The sequence below is a fragment of the Olea europaea genome, chromosome 11, assembly GCF_002742605.1.
Source record: "Olea europaea var. sylvestris chromosome 11, O_europaea_v1, whole genome shotgun sequence".
In the NCBI taxonomy this organism is placed as follows: domain Eukaryota; kingdom Viridiplantae; phylum Streptophyta; class Magnoliopsida; order Lamiales; family Oleaceae; genus Olea; species Olea europaea.
In genome coordinates, this window is record NC_036247.1 from 26,058,863 (window position 1) to 26,080,308 (window position 21,446).

Sequence of the window (21,446 nt, forward strand, 5' to 3'; positions counted from 1 at the left end):
AAAACCCCCCCCCCCCCCCCCCACAACAAAAAAAAAAAAAGGAATAACTTTATAATAATCAATACACGATAAATAAGATGGATTACAATCGACCCAGTTGTGGGGAATTACGTAACTGCTAGCACAAAATGCTAGCCCATGAGCAATGTAACTTCCCGAAGAGGATACAAAAAAAATGGACTATTCCAACATCAGAAAATAGAGAAACAATATGGAGGAGGACTTCTATTGTTGACCTCAAAAGCCCAAAATTGTTTTTTAATACCGGCAGTGAAGTTCTTATGCCGAATTTTGGCAGGATGTTGCCCTTTTTAGGATTTTTGGATGTATTTTGAGTGAATTTTTCTTTTGAATGAAGAAAAAAATTTCGGCCATGAAAGGATACTTCAATCGAAGAATATTGAGATTCTGAATAGTGTCGACCTTAATTTTACCTTGATCTGATGCGAATTTATTTAGAGTGGAAGATTGGATCTCTAAGAATTTTTTTCCTTTTAGCTTTTTAACCCTTTGGGTTTTAACCCAATTTTTTTCCCTTTCTTTGTTGTTGTAATTGCCCCTTTTTACATGTGTTTTATGAACTTTTTAATTGTTTTTATTAGTGGAAACACTTATCATTATTCTGCACATCATGATTAAATTCAATTTCCAATATATTTGGTTAAGTTTTATGCTTTTGTAACACTTATCATGTTATTTGTCATGTAAATGAATGGCTTTGCATGAATGATCACGCTGATTCGATGGTGTCAGAACTCACTAAAAGGTGTTATCTATGTATGAGACCATTGATTACATCATTAGGACAGGGGTTCCAATAATCTTTTAATTCAATTGTTAGAATTGAGCACATCTTTCCTAGATGGTGATTCGATGGTCGAGGTATTTTGTGCTTGGGGTGGCCGTGCAAACCATGTTGCAACTTGCAAACGCTGGTGGACACACATGCAATGGGATCCTTTTGAGGCTAACATGAAGCCTTCATGGACAAGTAATGGGGCCCTTTGGGGCTTATGTGGAGCTGTCCTCACATTTGTCTCCCAAGTTTGAGTTTCATATTTATGTGGAACGAATAAGTTTTATGTTTTTGCAGCTACTAGTGCTGAAAATTTTTTATTTCATTTAGATATACTTCATAGCTTCACCTATTTCTGTATTGTTATGTGACGAAGCGAAATAAATGCTTATACTGATGCTGCGACATTTGTGATATGAAAAATCAAAGCAAATAACTAGTATTCCTGCCTTACAAGAATTCTTGTGTAATACATAGAAGAAATCCAATAGAAATCTAATACATGTACAATGGTGGCTTTTTTGGATTAGAGAAATTAATCCTTGATTACGGCAAGAAATTCAACCCAGATAATCTTTCAATCCAAGGCCATATATACGGGTGATTTTCAGTCAGTGAACTCTGGTCTCTAATACTCTTTCAATCCGCTACTCATTAAGAGGAGGGGCTCTTTCAATCTTAAGATGATTTATTTCGTATAGGTAAAAAAGGAATAAGTCCACAAATGGCTCTGTTACGTGTTTACCATACCGCAAGTATACAGTGTCAAGTTTTATAATATAACTGTGAAGTTCGAACACACAAGGATTGAATATCAAATTTTATACTAAGTATTATAATTAAATAGCCCTTATTTATTTAGACAATAGAATTTGAGTATAAATGTTTGCAAACTAAATTTAAAGTGAATATTGTGACGAATTCAATGATTTTATGCAATTTAGAAGAATTAATTAATATGAGAAAACCTAGATTTATGATTTTACCTAATTATCGATTATATTTCTCAATAATATAACTATATCTAATTAATTTTTTCAAGTTTAGAAGTAAGAACCTTAATGTCACTACAACAAAAATGGGTTTTTACCGCATGAATTTACAGCGTGCATTTATGACATGCTGTGAAAGAAGACTATTTACAGCATGGGGTATATTTATGCCGTAAAAAATCAATAACGTGACGTATTTACGGCGTGCATTTGTGCACGTCGTAAAATGTGAATATTGACAGTGTTGTTTTAGGGCATGCAGTATTTGTTAAAAAAGGTGAATTTATTACGGTGTGCATGTGCACGTCGTAAATACACCAACTTATTACGACGTGCATTTGCACACTGTAAATGCCCTTTTTTCCCGCTTTTCTTTACCTTATTTCATTTCTACCCAATTGTTTTCCACCTTTACAAAATAGGGCCGGCATCTTTCGTCAAGGTAATTTCTATTCTCTTCAATCCATTCCATTTTCTTGGTTTTCGCTTCTTCTAAATCTATAATCTGAAAGAAATACTAAATATTTCTTGTAACTATCAATTCCTTCTAAATTACTCATTCTCCGCATTTCGATTCAATTCCTCCTCATTTCTGTAGATCTTCACCATGTCATATTTGTTTAATAATTCTAAATTTCATAATTTAGGGTTTTAACAGAGAGATAAAGTGCAAGTCTTGCGATTGGTACCAGAGATAGGTGATGGCGGATCCCCACAAGTCCGCCAAAGGTTGATGCTTGAATATCTAAGTTTTGCTTTCTTTGGGTTAGGGTTTGAGGGAACGGTGGGGGGAGAAGAGTTTGCATCAAATTGCTTGCTTTTTCCTTGTTTTTCTTTCTTTCTATTGGAAAACATACCTTGAAATAATGGGTTAAAGGGTTTTCAAATTGCTTTTCCTTGTTTTTCTTTCTTCTTCATTTTTTTGCTGCAGTTTTCCATGCTTTCAATTAATAGGTGTTGCCTCGTCAGTTATGGCTGGTGCTGACTAATTTGATGATATCTGTGGTTCCTACTAATGTTGGAAAGCTGAGCGTAAAATAGGGAAGGCAATAGTTTGAGATGGTGTTTGTTTATGGGATAATCCGGTATATGAAACCGTTAAGCTCAATCAAGAGCCAAAATCAGGGAAGATTCATGAGAAAATATACTACTTTGTCGTGGGGAGAATATACCAGACGCAAGCCCCTCCTTCCTGAAGTTCATCCATCAAAGATGAATACAATTCTTGGATAAGGGGACAAAGGCAGAGAAGGAGATATGGGACTTTGACGAGTTTGAAGGAATTAGCTGGTTATCGTTTCAAGAACGTAAGGTGCCCCTGCTTTGCAAACTTTGTCCTAGGCGACTGCATGTTCTCGAAAAAGAGAAAAAGCCTAAATGGAGAGCTTTCCCCCCTTTCCGCCCGACTCTTACAATAAAGAAAGGATTGGTACTGAACTAGTAGATACGGTTGAGTCAGTTGTTGATCCGAACACTATGTATGGATGATATGAATTGCCAAACAAGAATTCTTGAACAAAAGACAAAGAAATGAAGAAAAATAATAAAGTGGATTATCATACATATCTTTCATGTAGAAAGATGAATGATCATTCTTTTCTGAGTGAGCTAGAAAGTTCTTTGCCAATTCCTGACATTGAAGCCTTGGCAGTTGTGGAGCTAGGTGTTCATCTTTTTTTCTTTTGGAAGATATAGGAGCGAAACAATCAACCTATTGATATTGTAAGACCATGATCTAAGCCTATGAGCTTTTATTCTTTGCTTTGCTGCTAAGGGATTGTTTTTCATTAATTCTTTTGTACTGAACTTGTAGGAGATCTCTAAAGCTGGGGTTGTTGGAGAAGCTATGGTTGATTTTTCAATTTATACCGGGGTAACTAAGGTCAATGTGTCTCTGCCTCTCAAGAATTCAAAATCAGAGGCTAAGTTGCATGTAAATCTTTCTATCTCTTTTGCCATTGAATGTGTATGTTATGATAAGAAAATGAATTGATGGATTCCTTGTTTGAATTATGTACCATTATGTTGTGCCTCCACCCCAGGTCTCCTTTTTGCTATCTTCTTGTGTTTTTAGACTAATATTGATAAAAAATTTGTTGGCATCCATACAGATAGGTTGAAGAAAGTGACCAAAATTGAATTCACTAAAAGCTTGAGGGCACAGTTAAGCAATGGCTACATGGAAGGGATTGTTAGAAACAATTCTGTTGAAGTAATTTTTCATTTCTTCAAGCCATTTTCTTCCCTTTCATGCATAGTGGTTAAATAAATAGTGGATTATAAGGACATAACACACCTGTCTCCTTGTATCAGAGGTTATCTGCCAATATTGTAAATCATCAGGTACCCTTGTTGATGCTTTGCTGGTTGAGAATTTTCAGACTATCTTTTCTTTCTAAATATATTGTGCTGAAGACTATTGTTGTTATTATATATTCTCGTGTATGGGAAAAGTTTATAACTTGAACTGTTGGTTGAACTTGTGTATGTTGGTTGGGGAAATGGAAAGTATTTGTTACATTGGTTGGTACATTTTATTTATATGATAAATGTTTGGGTTAATTTTTTCATCTAAGCTTAGAATAATTAATTAGTTTAATGTTATTTATCATGCTAGCTTGTACTCAAAAATATTTTAATTTTCATCTTAGTTGAGTTGGAATTGGATTTGTGTAATTACTATAGGTGCTGGTAATCAAATAAGTAAACAAATTTTTAAAAATTAAATTAACATTTAAAGTGTGCAAAATCACGCTGTAAATGCTACTAGGGTCACCTCGCACGCCGTTAAAAGTAAAAACTCGCATTTACTGCGTGCAGGCACACGCCATGAAAAATCGTATAACTAATAATGGCGTTCGTAAACGGTGTACATTGCATGCAATAAAAAGTAGACACTTTTTACAACATTGCTTTATACAACGTGCGGCCGCACGCCGTAAAGGTTTTTGGTTGTTGTAGTAGTGTGTAATTCTACTCCATCTCTCGAACGTCGAGTAAAAAACTATTCCTAAAATTCAATTCCAATATCAATATTCCAAATTAAAAGCTAAGAATCATCTAGTTTTATGGTTCTTATGTGGAATGGCTTTAGATGAATTATACTTTCTCTAAAAAATCTATAATTTTCTAGGTTTCGTTGTTATAAGATAACATCAAAGGTCCCCTCGCTCAAGTGTCGAAAACTTAAACAATCAAATCAATCAATTAATGGCCAGTTAATTAAAAGCTTTACATGCAAATAACACAAATAATACTTTAATGGAAAATTGCAAATAAATAATTAATAAAGATCAAACATGTCTCAAGTGTTGATTACATCAAACCCCTAAATAATAAGAAGTTTAGTTCATGATGGATGAAAGAGAAACTACCAAATTCATAATAATAATAAAAACATAGAGAGAAGAACATGATATAACTGTTTTGGAGTTGAATTGATTTTCTTTGCACTATTGCATTTAATATCTTTCTTGATATCTTGATTTGCCTAGTTGAATTTTCCTTAAAAAGTAGCCTCTAGGGTGGTAATTCTCCTTCCTGAAGTCTTCCAGAAGTCCTTCCACAAGTTTTAGTATTGAACTTGTGGAAAATTACTTGAAGAAGGATAAACACTTTCTCAAACCTTTGCCCCCCTTTTTTTTAAGAGTTTACTTTAGCCTTCAATTTTATACTACCATTGGCCCTAAACCTTTGAATAATTAGCACCCGGAGTCCAAAATGATGAAAACCATGAGTTCCTCCATTAATTGACCTGAAAAATGGAAAGAATTGAATATTTTGACCAATTTAAACCAAGCATTTTCGTCAATCACACATTAATAATTAAAATAAATTAATTAAAACCCAAAAAAGGCAAAAGAAACTTGTTCCCACCCCTTCATCATCTTCATCCCGATCCTACCTACTCACCACCTTTCTCTACCCCAAAATCAAATCAACAAGAAACGCCACAAGACCTAGCCACCATCACCACCTCCGCCAATGTCCTGTAATTTTACCTCGAGAAGCAACACCGGGGTGACACCTAGCTAGCTCTGCGATGCTCGTCTTCTGCAATTGTTTTCTATTTTGCGTCAATGCAATGGATGCCAATTCGCTACCTCAACCCATTGTTCTTCATTCACATGGCCTCTTTCTTTCTTTCCTTTGCATACTTTCAATCCTCATTCATTCCAATTCACGCTCTTATCAACTTTAGCTCCATTTTTAAGTTCCAAAACTCTCCATTTTTACGAAGTCACCTAACCTATTAGACAACATGAACAAACACATCAAAATGTTCTAAAACTCTCAAAGACAAAACAAAATATCAAGATTAAGTGGTGTTGACGAATTATTGTTCGATCAAAATTACCACAAATGCACGGTTCATTAACAAGTATTTAAATTGATTTTATTTAGTCCAAATATCGTTCTCACAAAGATTGTACTAGTTCAAGGTCAAATTAATTTAGCCTTAACCGAAACTATTAAAATTTATGATTTTTTTTATAATCAAACTGTGATCTAATTATCTACTTATGAATGCAACACCTAAATTAACTAAAATTGACGCAAAGTTATAATGAATGAAATTTTGATGAAAATGTGATGGTGAAAAGTGTACTAAAATCCCAGATCCTTTTATATCAATTCCATTGAACCTCGAACCTTATGAATTTTACAATACGATTTAATTATGAAGATCAATATTCTTAAATTGTTTAAGAATTGCTCTCAAGTAAAACTAAACATATCATTACATGTGACCCGACTATATATCTATGACAGATGTATACATATAATATAGTGTTATATTTCTATACTCTATTGGACTCTATGACAATTAACAGTATTAACTCGTTTTCAATCTTTCGAAGGTAAACCAAACAATAAAACTCATACAACTATTGTGCATATAATTATAGAATAATAAATTAATGTCAATCATTCAATAATTGAAAATGTGCTTAGAATGCCAAAAATAAATGAGATTCAAAAATCAAAGATTCATGATATAAATTTTATCGTAAACCATGCAAAAAAATACTTAGACTAAAATGTCACCAATAATTGACGGGACGTGATTAATTCTAAAATTTCTTGTATAATTATTGATTAATTACTGCACAAAATTTTATAATTATTTTCCTGTCTCCACGCCACTCACCCTACCGCACCCACAGTAGCTCATCATACCATCGTCGTAAAAAATGTCCCAAGTCCACTGTCGACACTATCAACAATCACCGACCTCAACCCTCACAAAAAAAGTCCCAAATTCACTGTTGACACTATCAACAATCACCTACCTCCACAACAATCAACACAAGGAAATAGATGAAATAGAGAAAATGTCGAGCGGGAAAAGTGGAGGTGGAACTAGCGATGGTTTTGCCTGCGAGAAGAAAGACACAGTGGTGGCAAGGAGAAAGACAGGAGATCCACCGCCGACACTATCAACAATCAGCAATGGTGCAGCAAAGAGATAGATAAAGAGATGGCGATGGAGGTGAGATATAGAAAAGAAAATGAATGGGATGAATGAAAATAAATTTAGGGTTTGATGGGATGAATATGTATATTTAATTTTTTTAATATAATTATTAATATTTAAAAATATTAATTTTGAAATAGTAAACTTAACCTGTAATTTAAGAAATGGGATCTCTAAATCTATTAGTTTGTGTAGATTAATTCCAATGCCCATTTAACATAATATTTCTCTCCAAGGTTTCATCTTTCCCAAACAATGCAATTTAGTCCTTGAATTCATTTATTTGTGCAGTCCTCTTCAATTTCTAAAGTATGGAATTTGATCCTATACTTTAAATCAAATGTCCAATTAATCATTCTTTCTTTTCCAATTACTTTGAAATGGGTCCAATACTGAAACAAAAGAAAATTAACCTAAATTAAGTAGGAATCAATTTATGACGACATAAAAGTTTAGTAATATGATCTAGATAAGTGCACAAAACGCACTTATCAAACACTTTCAAACTAAAATCTTTGTTTGAATAAATCACAAATAACTTTAAACTGCTTTTGATATGCCTCAAGTTCGAATTTTAAGTAACACATTAAAGAGTTCCAAATAACATTAAAAAAAATAGATTTTTACATATGATGCTCGAATTATTGTGCGTATGTGTGTGTGTAATTAGCTAAATTGAACTCACAGCTATAGTAAAACACAATCAATAAAGTGCGTCGTTGATTTACTCAATGTCTCAATCTTCTTTGGTCAAATTTTCCTCATACTTCTCGTGCAAACTCATTCCTTATGATTTTCTCTCCAACCTCAAGATATTTCTCACACCGGTGGGTTCCTATCATTTGGAAAAATTGCAGCTGTGATCCCAAACCTTTGAATTTTTCTACAGACTTTATCTTAACTTTTAATTTGTACCACGATCGATCCCAAACATTTGAATAACTAGTAGTAAGCACATGCATTGAACGTCTTATGTGTGGAATGAATGATATACATAATATTTTTAAAGTCAGGCAATCGATAATGTTAAAAGAAAAAATTAAATTGTTAAGGAATATATATATATATATATATATATATATATATATAAGACGTTCAATGCATGTGCTTACTACTAGTTATTCAAATTTTTGGGATCGATCGTGGTACAAATTAAAAGTTAAGATAAAGTCTGTAGAAAAATTCAATATATATATATATATATATATATAAGTTTTATGAAAATTATGTACATAAATTGAAAATATTGAATAAATTGAAATATAATGATTTGTTTATGCTAGACCTTGGTTGGACTCCTATTTTCAACTATTACGATGACATCGACCAATTTTGTGGTACACACAGACGCGAAGAAAAATCAAATTAAAAGATGTACATTTGATTAAGTTTAAAATGTTTACTTTTAAGTAAACTAAAGGTATGTAAATAATTTTCAAATTAAAATTTTACTCATTTTATCTGTAACATAAAAAAATTTTACCTAAAAAATAAAAACCAAAAATCATCTTATCTAAACATATTTAGAAATGAAAAATTACATATTAATCATACTCATCATGTTAATCCATAGCATTTATTTTAAGTTAGAAACCAAAGTTACATCAAAATAGATATCGAAGTGAAAAATCTTAAACAAAAGTTTTCATTTTCTTTTGAATGGGATTGATACAAATGGAGGAATAAAAATTCTCCATTTAAATGTAACAAGATAAAAATTTTAAAAAATCTTTTATTTATATATTTATTTCTAATAAGTAACAGGATTACCATCATTTTTCTGCTTATACAAAAATGAACATGCAATAATAAATACACAATACTATATTAATTATATTCTAGAACACATAATATTAATTTCTATTAATATTTAAAAAATTGGATTTAGTGAAACTGTGTAATTTAGATGCAAAGCTTGTATTTAGTATGTAGATACAAATATGGGAAGTGTAAGTAACTCCTAATTATTATGACTAATTAGTAAGATTTTTAAGATTGATGGATAATTTCTCCTATCATCGGTTCTTTCCTTTTTAATTGTTGATCACATTTAAACAATTTTTTTCCTTTTCAATTTATTGTCCTTTGTATTTAAATAGTTATATTATCAATTATTAATTAATTAAACGTGATATTTATAATTTTTGAATGAAAATATTGACAATGTTATATAAGGACAAAATGATAAATTGACATTTCTCATCTATCTCCACATTTTATTTTTATATATATTGTAACTATAATATAATTATATAACTAGATGAATGTTGATTTTAGGTGAAGCTCATGTATATAAATAATAAATAATATAATATATCTATACATGTACGTATAAAATGATATTATAATATATTAAAGGGGGCACTAGTAATAGATTAATTAAAGTTTAATTTCTCGTAATCTCCTTTTAAGTACAGAGTTCATTTTTCATATTAGAGTACTCATAATTTTATATTAAATAAATTAAACTTAAAATCAAAGCTCGTCTACATGTATTATCTTATTAAAAATATAATAAATATTATTTTATATGGTAAGTGATCTACAATGATATTAATGCAACCTTTAATATATTTTAAATATGTAATTTAAGTAATTAAACTTAATTTGATTAATGTAAAATTTTAAGTATTCCAATATAAAATAATAAGTATTACACTTAAATGAATATTAAATGAAATTAAATTATATTAAATGGTACTATAATTATATAGGGGTAGAATTCAAATATAGGTAAATAAGGGTAAAATTGGTATTCAAAAGTTTCTTCTCATTCTATACTTTTAATATATTGCAGATTAGCACCAAAGTCCAAAATGATGAAAATCGTGAATTCTTCCATTAATTGACCTGAAAAATGGAAAAATTGAATATTTTGACCAATTTCAACAGGGCATTTTCGTCATATTTTGAATTCATGTGAGGTTGCATTGGGTAGGGGCCTGGGCAAGGGTGCATTGGGAAGGGTACATGTTCGAGATCACCAATGTTGAATGTATAGAAGAGGGGTTCCCCTCCAGATGAGACACATTGGAATGGTCCCATGTAATCAAAATATTGTCAAAAAAAACCTCACCCACCCCACCTCTTGTATCTGATCTGGTGGGGTTCTGTGAACCTCATCCTGTACGTGTATCATCTCTCATTTGAGATAGAGGATATATTGCACAAAAAGCAAAAATAATTAGTTTTCATTTTTTATAACAAGAATTGATCGGTTCCGATCCGATTTTAGATGATTAACAAAGAACCAAAAAAATAAAAATAAAAATCCTTTTGTATTTTTTTAAGCGGTGTATCTTGCCAATCTACATCTGATGATTACTGCTGAAGTCCTAAACGCTTAAACTGTACAATCATTTCTTCAATGATAATATTCATATGTACAAGTCGATGCCTCATTTTATCATTGTTTGAAATTGATTATTAGAAAATCACTCTTTCATAACCCATATTTGTTTTAACTAAGAAAAGTAATATAAATTTAAGCAAAAGTCAACAATTAATTTTAATCATACGTTTTGTAGGACCAAATTTTTTTATTAACATTTCAATCATAAATTTTATCACTTTTTATCAAAATTCACTAAAAAATTCATTTTTTTAGCTAAACCAGAAAAGGTCTACACATTCTTCAAAATCATTTTCCAAATAATCACTCTTACGAAAGCACATTCTTCTCAAATCACTATTTTGGTTTTCATATTTTCTTTATAATAAGTTAATAATTCATATTTGACCATTGAAGAATTAATTGTGTTATGTAGGACTAGGCAGAAAATTCAATGAAGGTCACACTTGAACTATTTTTCATGAGCTGGAATAATAGGAGAATAGCTATCATCGTTTTATTGTTTTCCTCAGGCTTAATTAATCGACTAGTGCTAGGCGTACAGACCCAGTACCTTACAGGGGTCTTACCGACCCCTCACATGGAGTGGGGTTGAGTTTTTTTTTTTTTTTTTTTTTTTTTTTCATTTGTTATGGCATCGGGGCCCGCGTGGGGCCGATCCCCTGTGAGGGGTCGATAAGACCCCTGTGAACAAAGCTCTGTACATAGGGCTTTGTTGTAATTAGTCATCAATGCTTAATGAGTTTAAGATTAATTTGTTTTTATTCACTTAGAGAAGAGTTGGTTAATTGCTTAATACTTGGACTATGTTTATTAATTTATTTGGTTAATGCCTTTTAGTTTCAAGGCTGTAGTTTAAAACTAAAAAGGATGTTTAGTTTATTTTTTCTATTTGTGGTTTGAATGTTTAGTTGTTCAATTTACTTTAATTTGTTTGTTAGTGATTGGTTAATGGGTTGGATCATGATTCAGGTTGTTTTCAGTTTTCAATTTATTGTAGGATAATTCAATTTCTAAATGAATAATATGATGAATTCACTGCTTTAATTTTTGCATCTCAAATAAGTCAAGAATGCAGATTTTACTAATGCTTAAAAGTTAAAACCATCAAAAATTTAAATGCACAAGGAATCATATCGGATTAGAATCAAAATCAATCACTTCCAACCCAGTTTTATTCCCATTTTGGTCATGGAATCAATAGATACCGAATAAATTTTCAATGCATAAAAGTAAATATTTCGATGACTTCGACAACCATTACCTTTCAAGTCACAATTTTTTTTCACTGAATATTTACTAGAAAATATTCATACTTCTTGATTCTTTAATACGCCAATAAGATACAAGATTAGAAGTTATATTTTAAATTATCGTAGATTTTCATAATTGAGAATCCATTTTATCATTTCGATGAACAAATTTAGAAGGTGTCACCAATAATTTCCATCTAAATTTGGAATAGGCTAAAATTTTGTAATTCCAACCCCTAATTGCTTTCTATAAAAGTTTTAAAAATAAAATAAAATTCTGGCCAGTAATTTATTATTCTGAAAGGATGCTCAAAATTAATGGCACACAATGTGGAAAAATAAACGGTTTAGATCAAACTATTTACAGTCCCCAACAATTTGAATTCAAATTAGTAGAAGTAACGGTATCATTCCGGAGCCTCTGCCTCGGATCCGAACCTAATTTTCTCCCACTGATAAAAATTAAGGACTTATTAATTAACGGAGAAGTCACTGTATTATGAGTTTCATCACCTCAACTGAAAAAAGATTCCAGTTTAATTGCAAAACCATTTTGCCCTCTCTTACTAAGATTTTTAGGGCTTTGTTCTGTTTCTACAGTCAAGCTTAGTTCAAGAAAAATTCTTCAAAGTATGTTCTTCATTTTGGTTAATAATAAACATATGCTATATTTACATGCTTTAGATTAAATTTGAGAATGTATAGCCAGAAATAATTATGGGTTTTTAATTTTTTTCCCTTGATTATGAATTATTAAAGATTTGAGCTTCAATGGACGATCCAACAAGACGAGTGGGGGTGCATGAGTTGAACTTGGCTTCAAGAAAAGCAGAAGACGCAGGTCTATTTTTTCTCTCTCTACTGATAGATGCAGGTGTGGTAAATGATACTCGATTACGGGATTTATGGTATCTCATTTCATTTCTATTATACTGAAGTCAAGAACCAGGTTCTATGAATGAATCTTGCTTTTTTATTCAGTGAATTCTTTTCTTCTTCTTTTTTCATTAATTTTTCTTTAAATAAAAACTAAGAGAGTATAAATTTTAGTTTCTTTAGACTCTTTTGGTTGTATGGAACATGTGGGAAATAAAGGGCTTGGGTTTTGAATATGAAAATTTTGATTACTTATAGGTATTCTGATCTAATTTGTGTAAATTTTTATATGATTTTTTCTTCTGGAATTTAGAGGTTATCTTTTTCATCATTCATAGTTTTATTCTAATCTCCTTGGGCATATGTGCCTACGTTAATTTGGAGTTGTGTGTATGTATTTGTATTTTTAATTCCTTTAATGTCTCTTCGACTTCTGAATATTAATTTTTGTGGCTTTTACTGAATTTGCAGCTCTAAGACGACATCAAGCTGCCCATTGGCTAGATTGCCTAGTGGGACCTCTTGGAATATCTAACCGCCCCTCGGAGACAGAGTTCATTTCTTGCTTGAGAAATGGTTTAATTCTTTGCAATGTAATTAACAAGATTCAACCAGGTTCAGTTCCAAAGGTAAAGTATTCCTTGCTGGGATTATTTGTTATGCTTGTTTAGGCAGATTTGATAACGTAGGGTTTGGTTTTTCTTCACTTCTGATTGTTCTGCATTTCAAATTTATAATTAGGTTGTGGAAATTAACTCATCTTCACAGTTGCTGCCCTGGGATTCAAAGCCATTGCCTGCCTATCAATATTTTGAGAATGTTCGTAACTTTTTAGTAGCTGTGGAAGAACTGAAACTACCTGTTTTTGAAGCTTCTATTTTTGAAAGGGTAAAAATTCCATGCCTCTTTGCTGCATCAACTAACAAGTTTGCATAGTGAACTTAGAAGCAAGTATAACTAATATATGTTCACAGGAAAATTTGGAAGAGGGGTCATCAAAGGTTGTTGATTGCATTTTGTCTCTTAAAGCATTTCATGAGTGGAAGCAAATGACGGGAGGGAATGGAACTTACAAACCGCAGAGATCTCCTTTGATTACACATTCTGCTGGCAGGATTCATGCACGAACATCAGACTCGGTCATTTTTCATAGTTCAAGGAAACTAGATATGTCAGCAGCATTTGATAAATCACTACCAACAGATAGTGAAATCCAAAAATTTGAAGGTAGTTCACTATTTTCTAATAGTTCAAAGTGGTCAATTGAATGAGTACTATAGGAAACATCAGTTATATTTAGCGTTGCTAAAACCTTAATTAATTTTGTTGATTGACTTAATCTTATGGTGAACTGGAATTTCGTTTTAGGGAAGGATAATTTGTCAGTCCCCACATTCTAATGTATAAGAGGTTGCTTTTGGAAATTACTACAGAGTGAATCTTTTCCAAGTTTTAGTTAAGAACTGTACAGTGTATGTTTTTTATTTATAGCTTTTCTTAGTTTCTCCAGTAGCAAAAAATTGGCAGTTCTTCCTTCACATGTTTTCTGGTACATGGCGTGGATTAAATATCATTAGGTTATTTACTCTTTATGTTTTATTGGCTTCTACAGATGTAATAGTTAAGGCTCTTGATGAACATATGATCGATTCAAAGGAGAACACGGACAGTAATCTAATTGCTTCCTTTTGTAGTGGAAATGTGGTAATATTCAGTTTGATAGTTATTTCTGGGGTTGAAATATTGAACCTCTAAAAAATGATTGTACTTACGTTTTGATCGCATAACAGGATTCAGTCAAATTATTGACCAACATCTTCTCCAGTTGCTTGGAGGAACAACTTCAAAGAAAATTACCTGAGGTAATTTGGTTATTTTAACAAAAACAGTTGCATTCCTTAATTCTCAAAATGCGGTTTCTGGCTCATATTCTTTCTTAGATGTCAGAATACATGATGTTTCTGAATAGTTGCTGGATTTCATTTTATTTTCTATATTTTCTCATAGCATGGACTTTGAAAGAGAAGTTATCAGCTAAATACCTAGATAAGATGCAAGAAATTGGGATATTCTGGAAGGATGCTTCCAGAATTTCAGGTTCTTTTAAGTACCACCTGCCACCTGAACTACGGTCCACCATTCTTAAAATTCATGCTGATTTCTACATTTAGATCATACTGGACTGTGGACTGATTGTATTTGATATAATCCGCATGTGCAACAAATTTTTCTTACCGTGGACTTTCTTGATTCTTGTTTTACAGTAAATTTAATCTAATTTGGATAAGACTGAGCTTTCAAATGATGAAGTTCTCGTTTTATTTTTTGTACCGCATGCTCAACAATGTTGCATTCATGATGACAGCACTTTGATATTTGTCCAACTGCTGGTAGAGAGCTACTTGATTTGGAAATAAATTTTTGGAAAGATTTTTGTGTTCTACTGAGATGTATGTAGATTGATGACAATATTGACTACTATTCATATTCAACCAGTTGAGATCGGGTCTATCGGAACAGAGAGAGAGAAATCGCTCACCTGTGCATTCTACATCTGTGCCTCTTGACAAATTGTCAAATCACGAGAATGGCAAGGTATTTAGTCTACTTGATTTAATGCTTAATTTTGTCAGTGCAGTGGCGGATCCAGCACTTGGCGAGCCGCGCGGCTACGCATGCTGGATTCGCCGGAAGCTTTTTTTTTTTGGTTGAGAATAGATAAAGATTTTTGAATATATTACTGGTAATTCATTATCATTTCAACCATTCCTTCTAGCCAAGTTGGCTAGTGCTTGCATGTGTATCTTGGAAGTCCTGGGTTCAAAACTTTTGCTAACCAATTTATTGTATAACATTTTTAGTTATTATTGTAATAAGGAAAACGCCAAAGGGGATTCAAACCTGTGAGCTCTTCTTAGAAATATTGAAAGCTTGACCATTATGACAGTTGCTGAGTTATGATACTAAATTTAACAAAATAATATATGTTAGATTTTAGGGGTTTTGATGCAATAGTAAAAATTCGAACCCGTGCTCTTCCTTTCAATTATATAAGGCAGCAATGTCATTTAGTGAGTACGATTTATTCTTATAAGCCTTTCAATAATTATTTTATTTAAATTTTAAGCCTTGTTTGATTCCCATTTATTTCAAAATATATTTTTCATTCTTATTTTTGATCAAACATTCTTTAATAAAATAATATTACACACAAATTCAAAACTTTTCTTATTTTTAACTACACATTCTCCATCAAATCACTATTACAAAATCAATTTTTTGCAAAAAAGAACATCAAACGAGCTCTTAATATTTTAGTGCGGTCCACGGTCAACGGCCGCACGTGCTAACTCAACATTCTGTATTCTCCACTGAGTGTCGTTATACTGGTTAGAATCAATCTCAAAAATGATTTATTTACTTAGACTGTGAAATGTCTTTACATCTATCGAAGTTGTTGATGTTGTTTGTTAGTATGCGACTACGAACTATAAAATCATTCAGATGCATTTTTAAAGGGGTTTGTTAAGAGTTTTGAAGGGTATAATGACATATGTTTAAAAGGGCTTGGTATGTGAACAAAGTTGAAGACCATGCTCTCTATTCCATGAGAACCTTTTATGGTAAGAAATATCGCCTTTCAAATAGGGAACAGTTTAGTTTATCTATGTATCTAAAGCAAGAGCACAGGATCAGCTCAATTACTTGATTCTGTTTCAAGTCTCTTACTGCCAACTTGCATAAATAATACGTAGTAGTAATAAATTTCAACTAAAATTTAGATAAATCATATTATGGCTAGTATAGATTCATTCCATAAAAATCTGCAGTTGATTTATATAAGGTACTTATTTCCAGTGCACCATGGACATAGATGAATTATTTGATCTACAGTGTTGTAGGGCTTGCATGAAGACCGGTAAGTGCAATCATTGGAATCTGGTTGGGCAGCAAGAAAGGGAACTTTTGGTAAACATTTGTGCTTTTATGTTAAGAGTTTTGACTATATATTTTCTGACATGAATGATGTTACAATATATGATTTATCAAAATTCCTTCCTTTTCAAGTCTTTTATCTAATAGGACAAATTTTTTTGTGCCTCTTTGTCCATGCACGCATATATATTTTACTATTTTCTCCATATTATACTTGACAATAATATTTTTATTGCTTGCAGAATCTTAAGATGCTGCTATGCAGTACAAAGAAAGAGTTCGAATGTCTGCAATCTCACTTTCAAAGTGATTTGAAACAAATTGGTATGTTCTATGCTAAGGGAACCTTAGTCCCTTGCCCAGTAGTTTGTCCCCATAAGTTTATATGAGTCATGTCAATACCATGAACTATAAGCAGTCAGTCAGGGGATGTTGGTTAGATGCTCTTTCATTTCTTAATGGACACCATTGAGTAACAAGCTTGTTACCAAAAAATTGATACTTCCTAATCCTATTTCTCCTAAGGCATATCTTTATTCCCCCCCATCAATGCCCCTATCAAACAGATAGATGCTGGTTTATTAAGATGAGATTTTGATGCTGGTTTACTAAGATGAGATTTTGGTATCACTTGACATTTGATGATTTCCATATTCAAATTCTCTTCTTGCAAATGACTTTTTCCCTCCTTCAAAAAGAAGCATCTCTCTCAAAAAAGAAGTGGATTTTATCTTGACTTGTTTCGATAGATCGTCGAGGAAAAGCCACAGACGGCATGTTTCATATGATATAACTGATATCTTTGATATTTTCAGATTTAACAATTGAAGGGAGCAAAATGTTCTCTGATGATGTTCACGTATGACATTGAAACTGATTTATTTTGTACACTTACAAGAGATATTTTTCTTCTTTTTTTTGTGAATTCAGAAGATCAGGTGCAGGAGATGTCTACTGCAGCCCTTGGTTATCATAAGGTTGTAAAAGAGAACAGGAACTTGTACAACATGGTTCAGGATCTAAAGGGTTAGCCTAAAGCTTTTCACTCTTTTGTTATTAGATTAATTATATGATTGTTTCAGAGAAGTTAAAATTTACCTCATGGTAAACTTCTTGACCTTTTATTTGTGTTACTGATAATATAAATAATAAGCTTATGATAGGGTATCCATGGAAATCCTATAGTGGTGTAAGAGAGATAAATAACTGTTTTTAGATATACAAACATCATTAGGGATATATATATGATGTAGCAACGACGAGTGTAAGATGAAGTGGCCATAGTTGGTTAATCAGATACAATGTAGATATAACTAAGAAAATTAATCAACCAAAGACTCAAATCCTTTATATGTAGAAATATTTGTCCTCAATTTGAATTCTTCACATCACTGATCCATTAAGTTTACGTTTTCAGTTATTTTTCTATTTTTCCAGGAAATATTCGAGTTTACTGCAGAATTAGGCCCATATTCAATGATGAGACAAAAACTGTGATCGATCATATTGGAGATGATGGATCTCTTGTGGTTGTAGACCCTCTGAAACCGCAAAAAGACAAAAGGAAGATTTTTCAATTCAATCATGTGTTTGGTCCAAATGCCACTCAGTGTAATTGATACTATTTTCTATGTTAGAAAATCTTGGTCTTAGATTTTCATTGTGAATGACTGTTTAATTTTTCAGACGACGTATTCAGAGAAACTCAACCCCTTGTTAGATCTGTAATGGATGGTTACAATGTCTGCATTTTCGCTTATGGTCAAACTGGATCCGGCAAAACACATACTATGGTTAGGTTCTTTCACAACATAAACTGCAGATGTTCATTTTATCTGCATCATAGGGGCATTTCTTGTTAGTTTTATGAACCTACTTTTTATATGTGTTGAAGAGCTATTTATATGAAGTGTGGTAAATTGATTTTTCTGCAGTATGTTCAATAATTCATTCTCTTTGTCGACAGTGTGGTCCGGGTGGATCGGCTAACGAGTTGGGGATTAACTGTTTAGCTATTAATGATCTTTTTCAACTATCTAATGAAAGAAAGGACATCATAGAATATAGAATTCAAGTCCAAATGGTTGAGATATATAACGAACAAGTTCGTGATCTTCTTGCAGAAGACCTGTCAGCTGTAAAATATCCTTTCACATTTTGAGTAACTGTATTCTACATTAAATTGTTTGCAGCTCATTTAGAGTGTGTTTAATTGCAATCTTGGAATTAATGTGGAAAGAAAATAAATTCTTGGCAATTGAATTGCCTAGAAATTATTTGCATGAAAATTGTCAAATATTTGTGTTTGATTGATTTTATTTTCAACATAAAAAATATTATACTTATCCATTTTTTATTGATAGATAGATGAGAGGGAGAGAAAGTAGATGAGAGAGAAAGAGAGAGTGAATTACCTGAAAAATAAAAATTTAGAGAGAGTGAATTACCTGAAAAACTAAAAACTTATTCCTCCTAAAGATTTTTCCATGGAAAAAATGACATTTTCCATGGAAAATATTGGCAATCGAATTCATTCATAGATTCAAAATCCGAACAAATAAATTCATTTATATGCTTCTCGGTATACAAATATCCAAAGTGTCGATTTCTTAACTACCAATAAATTAGAGATCCGGAGTTGTGCAAGTGATGATGGCTTGGTTCTTCCTACTAGGAGTCCAACAAGTTCTGCTTTCAAAAGCCATGTGGTAAAAGTCGTCGATACTGCAATAAAGGCTCCATCTTTTCAAAATCCCAAGACACCCATGTCACATGTAAAATCAAAGATTGGGGTCCAGATATTGCAACAAAATGACAATTCCATCTATTCTGAATTTCAGATGTCTTGCTCCTCGACTAATACTTCTTATGGAAAGGGCTCTCAGATAAGGAAATCACTACGATCTATTGGGAAACTAATTCACGGGTCAGAGAAGAGGTATGCAATTGTTTATTGTACTGTGTTAGTCCTGTTGTGTACGAAATATGCACTAAATGTTTTTAAGTTGCTCTAAGTCTTCAGTCCATATTGCATCATCTAATCTTGTTTATTGAAACATGTGATTAAATAATATCCTCAAGAATTTTTATGAAAATCACAGGAACCAACAGAAACCGACAGAATCACCAACGCCTTTCAATGGAAAGAGCGCCATGCATGATGCTAAGTCACCCATTCATTCGAATGCAAAGGCCCTCAGGAGACAGTCACTAACCGGGGTTCAACCATCCAAGCGAGCTTCACTTGGAGGGGTTTCATCCGAATCTTGTAAGTGAAATCATTTTCCACTTGGACTCAATAAGTTCATATACAATACACAAACATGCGATTAACACAAAATTTCAATCTTATGCAGATGGAAACGAAAATAGGAACGTAAAAACACCACCTCCAGTTTGTTCTTCAACAAAGCTAACAAAACGGTGGCTTTAGACCATTTTAGGCAACTCGAACAAGCTAACTTTTAGTTATAGGACTCAATTTTGGGAAGTTTAAGAAAATGTTCACTAGAACTATTGTGTAGTCTTTCTTGTACATACATCCGAGGGGGAATATGGATTCCTCGACAAAATCTGGTTTTATCACCAGGTCGATAAATGATCTGCTCTATCCCAGTTTTTTATGTTAATTCATACTGAACATATTGATCAATGCCTTGTAATTCTCATTGTTGTATTATCATTTTTGACATGCTTTTGTCAAATCTGCTCCATAAAATGTGCAAGTTCCTGAGATATCATGCACTTTGTGTATTTTGCGCACAGCATGTTGATTTTCATTTTTGAAAGTCGACACAAACATTAGGACATAACTGTCGTGTATATGAAAAATTTTGCACTGGAAATATAATTTTGTTTCTTTTTTTAATGATCGATCTTCAATGGAAAACCACAAAATATAACAGGAAGAAGCTTCGTCTTTTTTCTTTTTTCTTTTTCTTGTTCAGACGCTGAGAAATAATGTTCAGAGGCAAAATCCCATCATTTAATTCGTGGTAAAGATTTACCCGTATATCCTCCCGTAGAAAAGAACACAGCTGGGACATTGTGCTAGACATCACCAGTGCCCATTCTGTGATTTTCGGCCCTGAAGCGAAGATCATAAATTGGGCCCCAAAATTTTAGTATGCATGCAAAATCGTATTATGGAGTCAATAGTTAACTTGTTAATTTAAAACTTAACAATTAAACATCAAATAAATGTATTTTATATATATATATATATATATATTATAATCAAATAGCAAAGCCGATCATATTTCAAACGATCACTTAAATATTATTTGTCTTGCGATTTTAGAGGCAAAAATATTATTGAAATTTAAATAATCTACCTGTTCAATTATTTATTTCTCAATTAATACTATAGTCAATTAATTCAATATTTCTTGTTATATTGATCTAAGATAAGATAAATAATTAACAAAATCTTGTAAGTAATATAAGTAGTTGAGATGTTTTCAAATATTGTATCCCTTCAATTACTCTTGTTTCTTCACTTAGTATATATAGCACTTCAATACATGTAATTCAGAATCTAAATCATCTCCATTAATATTCGAACATCAATTGTATTTTAGATACTTCTCAAGATTCATAACAAATTGAAAAAATTGCATGCTTTAACCTTTCCAAATTTAATAAAAATTGAAATATTTTTTTATATTGTATAAATTGTACAAATCAAATTTTAAAGAAGATAGAGTTTAATCAATTATAAAAAAATAAGTATTCAATTCTAAAAGATTCTTCAACCAATTGA

General features: G+C 31.9%; 1 protein-coding gene and 1 long non-coding RNA gene across 5 annotated transcripts; both read left to right on the forward strand.

Annotated features, from left to right (window-relative positions):
• Positions 1 to 2,135: 2,135 nt before the first annotated feature.
• On the forward strand, positions 2,136 to 4,308 carry LOC111403873. 4 transcript variants are annotated; one of them, XR_002704582.1, is made up of 5 exons: positions 2,136 to 2,230; positions 2,436 to 2,517; positions 2,743 to 3,510; positions 3,602 to 3,721; positions 3,900 to 4,308. It is a non-coding gene; the product is annotated as an uncharacterized LOC111403873 (long non-coding RNA). The 4 variants fall into 4 exon arrangements; XR_002704581.1 differs by having other exon boundaries at positions 2,151 to 2,230; positions 2,720 to 3,510; XR_002704580.1 differs by having other exon boundaries at positions 2,151 to 2,230; positions 2,436 to 3,510.
• An 8,068-nt stretch (positions 4,309 to 12,376) lies between these two features.
• On the forward strand, positions 12,377 to 20,419 carry LOC111403874 (kinesin-like protein KIN-14L). The gene is made up of 17 exons (XM_023032507.1): positions 12,377 to 12,502; positions 12,632 to 12,713; positions 13,220 to 13,377; positions 13,490 to 13,636; positions 13,723 to 13,975; positions 14,361 to 14,452; positions 14,539 to 14,610; positions 15,245 to 15,343; positions 16,643 to 16,717; positions 16,927 to 17,008; positions 17,615 to 17,710; positions 18,122 to 18,295; positions 18,371 to 18,477; positions 18,651 to 18,826; positions 19,308 to 19,622; positions 19,786 to 19,952; positions 20,041 to 20,419. The coding sequence occupies exons 2-17, from the start codon at positions 12,644 to 12,646 to the stop codon at positions 20,115 to 20,117; spliced, it is 2,160 nt and encodes a 719-aa protein (XP_022888275.1). The 5' UTR covers positions 12,377 to 12,502; positions 12,632 to 12,643; the 3' UTR covers positions 20,118 to 20,419.
• Positions 20,420 to 21,446: the final 1,027 nt, after the last annotated feature.

Coding starts and splice junctions, on each gene's coding strand:
- LOC111403874 (XM_023032507.1), top strand. CDS start 12,644: ATGGACGATCCAACAAGACGAGTGGGGGTGCATGAGTTGAACTTGGCT. Junction 14,611..15,244: donor TTCAAAGAAAATTACCTGAG/GTAATTTGGTTA, acceptor ATATTCAACCAG/TTGAGATCGGGTCTATCGGA. Junction 19,623..19,785: donor ATTCACGGGTCAGAGAAGAG/GTATGCAATTGT, acceptor TGAAAATCACAG/GAACCAACAGAAACCGACAG.